Genomic DNA, 6,333 nt, shown 5'->3' on the forward strand with positions numbered 1-6,333 from the left:
TCCCTTATCTTGGTGCCCCCCTACTTCTATAGGGCCTTTCAAAGAGTCAATCTCTAATTAATGATTGGGGAATAACAGAGCCAGTGAACAGAGAATCTTGTTTATTTAGATTTAATACTGTATACATTCTTAAATAAGCAAAGCATATCTAAGTACATATCTTTTAATTTTACAGAAGAACACAAGAAAAGGGATAACAGAAGACAAAAATTAACTATTTTTCACTTTTCTCTCTATTTATCTATTTTCACATTTCCAAGGAAAGTAATGCCATGTTTTCTTATTCCAGATAGTAAAATATAATGAAAGGTTTCCCAATTTGTTTCAAAAAATAGCAAAATGCAGAAAATCTTAAAAGCAGCAAGAGAAAAACAACTTGGTACATTTGAAGGAGACCCCACAAGAGCATCAGCAGACTTTTCAGCCAAAATTTTGCAGCCAGAAGAGAGGGGCATGATATACTCAAAGGGCTAAAAGAAAAAACTTCCAACCAACAATATGCTCATTACCCTACAAAGTTATCATTCAGAAAAGGATAGATAAAAAATGCTCCAAACAAGTAAAACCTAAAGGAGTTCACCATCACTTATACAGGCTTATGACAATAACTGTAGCTACAAAATAGGTAAAATGTTCACTTCTTAAACTGGATAACAGCAATACATTTTTGATGAATGTCATTTGTAAACTTAGAACTTGAAGTTAATTAAGCCTTTTGTTAATAGGAACAGCATTTGAAAAGTACCAAAAAAAAAAAAAAATCTCCAAATCACCTTTACACAGCAGGAACACAAAGACATAATATATTCAATACTCCCAAGCCCCATCTTGCCTCTCCACTACTTAGATAAGTGACTGTTCTCATCAAACAGAATGAAACATTTTCCTCTACTTCAGTTGGGGCAAAAGAAGCTGTTGGATGTGGCCTTGGAATAGGCCCTGGTCCTGGCACAAGTCCCATCCCTGGCCCTGGCCCTGGCTACAACTCTGGCTTGGGGTCCTGTTTTTTCACTTTGCAAAGCTTCTTCATACAAGCTAGGAAAGGCACTGGGGATGGTATCATGAACTTTGGCCAAGAACTCTAAGACTTTCATCTTAGTGGTCTCTGCATATGTCCGGGGACCCCACAGGAACTCATAGCAGGCAGGATCACTATTGGGCACCTGTCGGTATTCCAGATACCCTTGTTGCACCCACACTTGGGTCAGCAGCTCCCTGGGGTCCCCATAGATGAAATGGTTCATACCAGCATACAGCCCCATGATACCTAGCATTTCCCAGATCTTTTCCTCAGGTGCACAGTTGCCAGCTATGAAGATTATACTCAAGGTATTTACAAGGAGGCCAGCCATGGGCATGCTCTCCTCATCACCACTCAATGAATCATTGTAGGTGAGACCCAAGGTGTTGACCAAGACATAGAAGAGACCTGTGGGGTCCAACGCCTTCACATCAATACCAAAGACCAGATTCATGCAGTCAGTGGCTTGACTGAGGATCATAGGGAAGAGGTCTTGGTAATCTTTGATAATGCTAAGCATTTCTGCCTTTGTGGCCACCTCCTTTCTGTGATATCTGACGAGCAGGAATGACACCAGATCCCCCACCTTACCGTCTATTGCATCTCTGAGCAAGTGCCCACCATCTGGCAGGGCCTGCGAAGTGCTTGGCCTTTTTCTTTTTCTACTGCCAGATCCCTGATCTGATATGATTGATGGAGTGGTTGCTAGGGCAGTGGGTAAGGTCCAAACTCTCTGAGAAGCCTGGAAAGGACTTGGTGTCCCAGCAGTATCAGGAACCTCAATTGTGGTGCCTGGGGTCAGAAAACAGAAGGAGGAGGTGGGGTGGGGAGAGGAGGAGGAAGAAGAAGAGGAGGAAGAGGAAGAAGAGCAGGAGGAGGAAGAAGAGGAGGAGGAGGAAGAAGAGGAGGAGGAGGAAGAAGAGGAGGAGGAGGAAGAAGAGGAGGAGGAGGAAGAAGAGGAGGAGGAGGAAGAGGAGAAGGAGGAAGAGGAGGAAGAGGAGGAGGAAGAAGAGGAGGAGGAAGAAGAGGAGGAGGAGGAAGAGGAGGAAGAGGAGGAGGAGGAAGAGGAGGAGGAGGAGGAGGAGGAGGAGGAAGAGGAGGAGGAGGAAGAGGAGGAGGAGGTGTGCTCCCTCTCCTCCTCACACTGAGGAACTTGTGCATTCCAAAGTCCCCAATTCTCGCTCTGGGACTGAAGGTTTTCCTTAAGTATGCAGCACCAACACTTCTTGTAACACAAACGCTTTGGAGGTGGAGGCATAATGACTCCTGGTAGCAAGAGTACGGACAGACAGTGCAGAACTGGATCCACAGGCCTGGGGGAGAGAGGGGGTGTGAGCGGCTTTGACTGAGAAATCCACCCTGGGCGGTCTGACTCACGCCACTGACAGGTCTCCTCTTGAGGTGTGCTCTCGGGCCTCATAGAGGAGCTCCTCCTGAGCGGCCTGACCCATGGCTACTGAAGGAGGAAGTGAGGTGGCTCCCCCCAGGGTGCGGGCAGCACAGCCCAGGGTTCTGGGGATGAAGGGGGAAGGGATTTGGGTCTTGTGGGGTCCTGTCTGTTCTGGGGTGGGGAGTCCCTGCCTGGTGCACACTCAAGGCAGGCACCTCACCTCACCTTGACTCCTCGTGCTGCCTGGACCTCCTCTGATCTGTGACCTGTAGACACGAGCTTCAGATCTGGGCTTTCACCTCTTGGTTCCTGGAGCCCCTGTGAGAGGAAACAAGGGGGCACCTCAGCTGTAAACTGTGGTACAGTGCTGGGCCCCTTGGTGCTGATAGGAGGATGGACTCTGTGAGGTCCTCATTCTTCTGGGATGGGTGGTCCCATTTGTGCTCACGCAGGGCTTTCACCTTTTCCCTGGCAGGATGTGGGCTCTCCTCACTGCAGGCCTGAGACAAAACTCTCAAAATAGGATCCCTAGACTGAACAGAAGGAAGTTATGGGGCTTCACATCTAACTATGCTTGCCCAGGGCCTTCCCAGGCGGAAGAGCAAGGGTTGGCTGAATACTGTGGGGTCCATCTGTCCCGGGATTGGGGTCGAGGTCTGATCAGTTATCACCTTAATGCCTGGCAGAGCTTCCTTCTGTTTACCTCAATCCACCTTCCTTAACTGAAGTGTCTCACCTTTATGTGAGAACAAAGATGGAAATGAGAGGGCACCACGTACAGTCAAACTGCTTCAGGTCCTTCTGTGGCCAACAGAAAGGGTAGGGATAGCTGGGGTTTAGTACATTTTCGCATGAGTTCAGCCAGTCCTCTCTCAAGGTCCTCACCACTACTCTTGACAAAGCCTGAGCCTCCTACCTTTGTGCACTTGAGTACAATACCATATGCTGATACCTCACCTTAGGTGGCCATGCAGGAAGTCAGGAAACAGCACATTTGCAACCCCTCCCCCATTCCATCTGGGGCCTCTTGTGGGGTCCAAGTTCCCCTCAGTCTTCCCTCAGGGGTTTGACTCCTTCCCTTGACTCCCGTTAGGACATTGGAGTCTCCCCTCTCCCCACTGAGGCCTCGCCCCTTTCACCACATTCCCAGTCTCTCTGAGAGGCGGATGTCAGGAAATGCTCCCTGTAGTCATCCCGCCCCAGGGCCTCCCAGAGCCCAATCTGGTCTGGGGCCCAAGTTCCCCTTAGTCCTCCCTCAGAGTCCTCACCTTGACTCCTCGCAGGACCTGGGATTTTTCTTTCTGCCCACCTAAGGTCCCTGCCCTTTATCCTAGGTCCCCAGTGTTTCTGAGACCCAGATGTCAGGAAATGCTGCCTGTGCATATCCCACGCCAGGGCCTCCCAGAGCCCTCTCTGTTCTCACGGGGTCTCCTCAGTCATCCCTCAGGGTCTTCACCTTGGTCCACGAAGGGTCTAGGATTCCACGTCTGACCACCCCACAGTGGCTCTCTGGGACCCAGGTGAGGGAAGTCAGAACAGGCTGCTCTCGGCCTGTGGGCTACCACAGCTGAAGGCAGTGGTGGGTTTCTCTGGGATACTTCACCCTCCATCTGTGTTCTGGGGTCCAGGGTCCCCTCTGTCCTCCCTCAGGGGCCTCACCTTGACTCCTGTTAGGATTCTCCCCTCTCTCCAACCAAGGACACACTACTTAAACTAGATTCCCAGTACCTCCAGGACCCGGATGTCAGGAAATGCTGTCTGTGTACATCCCATGCCAGGGCTTCTCAGAGCCTTCTCTGTTCTCACAGGATCCCCTCAGTCCTCCCTCAGGATCCTCACCTTAGTCCACGAAGGATCTAGGATTCCTCCTCTGAGCACCCGAGGCCACGACCGTTATTACAGGTCACCCCTGATCTCCAAGACCTGGATGAGGAAGTCAGCACAGGCTGCCATGAGCTCATCTCGCCCGGCAGCTCACCCCAGCTGAGGGTAGGGGTGGGTTTCTCTGAGACCCGGATGAGGAAGTCAGCACAGGCTGCCACGGGCTCATGGCGCCCCGCGCGGCTTACCACAGCTGAGGGCAGGAGCAGGTTTCTCTGGGACACCTCACCCTCCATCCGTGTTCTAGGGTCCAAGGTCCCCTCAGTCCTCCCTCAGGGGCCTCACCTTGACTCCTGTTAGGATTCTCCCCTCTCTCCAACTTAAGACCCGCTACTTACGCTAGATTGCCAGTCTCTCCGGGACCGGATGGCAGGAAATCCTGCCTGTGTACATCCCATGCCAGGGCTTCTCGGAGCCTTCTCTGTTCTCACAGGGTCCCCTCAGTCCTCCCTCAGGATCCTTACCTTAGTCCACGAAGGATTTAGGATTCCGCCTCTGCCCTCCCGAGGCCGCAACTGTTACCACAGGTCACCCCTGCTCTCCAAGACCTGGATGAGGAAGTCAACAGGCTGCCTCGTGCTCATCTCGCCCCACGGCTCACCACAGCTGAGGGCAGGGGCGGGATTCTCTGAGACCCGGATGAGGAAGTCAGCACAGGCTGCCACGGGCTCATGGCGCCCCGCGCGGCTTACCACAGCTGAGGGCAGGAGCAGGTTTCTCTGGGACACCTCACCCTCCATCCGTGTTCTAGGGTCCAAGATCCCCTCAGTCCTCCCTCAGGGGCCTCACCTTGACTCCTGTTAGGATTCTCCCCTCTCTCCAACTTAAGACCCGCTACTTACGCTAGATTGCCAGTCTCTCCGGGACCGGATGGCAGGAAATCCTGCCTGTGTACATCCCATGCCAGGGCTTCTCGGAGCCTTCTCTGTTCTCACAGGGTCCCCTCCGTCCTCCCTCAGGATCCTTACCTTAGTCCACGAAGGATCTAGGATTCCGCCTCTGCCCTCCAGAGGCCGCAACTGTTACCACAGGTCACCCCTGCTCTCCAAGACCCGGATGAGGAAGTCAGCACAGGCTGCCACGTGCTCATCTCGCCCCGCGGCTCACCACAGCTGAGGGCAGGGGCGGGATTCTCTGAGACCCGGATGAGGAAGTCAGCACAGGCTGCCACGAGCTCATGGTGCCCACAGCTGAGGGCAGGGGTGGGTTTCTCCGGGACACCTCACCCTCCATCCGTGTTCTGGGGCCCAGGATCCCCTCAGTCCTCCCTCAGGGGCCTCACCTTGACTCCTGTTAGGATTCTCCTCTCTCTCCAACCGAGGACACACTACTTACTCTAGATTGCCAGTCTCTCCGGGACCGGATGTCAGGAAATGCTGCCTGTGCACATCCCACGCCAGGGCCTCTCAGAGTCTTCTCTGTTCTCGCAGGGTCCCTTGAGTCCGTCCTCACAGTCTTCACCTTGATTTCAGATGGGACCTGGGATTCTCCCCTCTGCTGACCTTAGGCCCCGCCCCTTTCCCCAAGTTCCCAGTTTCTCTGAGACCCAGATGTCAGGAAAGGCTACATGGGGTCATCCTGCCTTAAAGCATCCCAGGGATTGCCTCTGTTCTGGGGTCCAGGGTCTCTCAATCCTTCCTCAGGGTCCTCACTTTTACTCCTGGGAGAACCTGAGATTCTCCCCTCCGCCCACCTGCAGCCTTGCCCCTTTCACCGAGTCCTCAGTCTCTCTGAGACTGGGATGTCAAAAATTCAGAACAGGCCTACTGTGCTCATCCAGCTCCAGGTCCTTGCAGGGCTGACAGCAAGGGTAGGAATCTGGGCGGGGGGGGGGGGGGAGGGTCCCCTCTGTTTGAGGTTCAGGATCCCCTCAATCCTCCTTCAGGGTCCTCACCTTGACTCCCAGCAGGACCTGGAATTATCTTATCTGTCCCTCTGAGCCACCACCCCTTATACCAGGTCCCCAGTCTGAGACTCGCATGTCAGAAAGTGCTGCGAGTGGTCATCCCACTCCAAGGCCTCACAGGACCAACTCTGTTTT

General features: G+C 53.0%; 1 protein-coding gene across 1 annotated transcript; it reads right to left on the minus strand.

Annotated features, from left to right (window-relative positions):
- Positions 1 to 893: 893 nt before the first annotated feature.
- LOC138930791 (melanoma-associated antigen 10-like) lies at positions 894 to 4,528 on the minus strand. Its single transcript, XM_070291213.1, has 5 exons — positions 4,355 to 4,528; positions 2,632 to 2,729; positions 2,399 to 2,533; positions 2,150 to 2,334; positions 894 to 1,924 (listed from the first exon to the last, which is right to left on the minus strand). Exons 1-5 carry the CDS (start codon positions 4,526 to 4,528, stop codon positions 894 to 896), a joined length of 1,623 nt encoding a protein of 540 aa, XP_070147314.1.
- Positions 4,529 to 6,333: the final 1,805 nt, after the last annotated feature.

The sequence above is a fragment of the Ovis canadensis genome, chromosome X (genome assembly GCF_042477335.2).
Source record: "Ovis canadensis isolate MfBH-ARS-UI-01 breed Bighorn chromosome X, ARS-UI_OviCan_v2, whole genome shotgun sequence".
In the NCBI taxonomy this organism is placed as follows: Eukaryota; Metazoa; Chordata; class Mammalia; order Artiodactyla; family Bovidae; genus Ovis; species Ovis canadensis.

Coding starts and splice junctions, on each gene's coding strand:
- LOC138930791 (XM_070291213.1), bottom strand. CDS start 4,528: ATGGAGGGTGAGGTGTCCCAGAGAAACCTGCTCCTGCCCTCAGCTGTG. Junction 2,730..4,354: donor AGATGAGCTCATGGCAGCCT/GTGCTGACTTCC, acceptor TTCCTCTCACAG/GGGCTCCAGGAACCAAGAGG. Junction 1,925..2,149: donor TCAGTGTGAGGAGGAGAGGG/AGCACACCTCCT, acceptor CCTCCTCCTCCT/CTTCTTCCTCCTCCTCCTCT.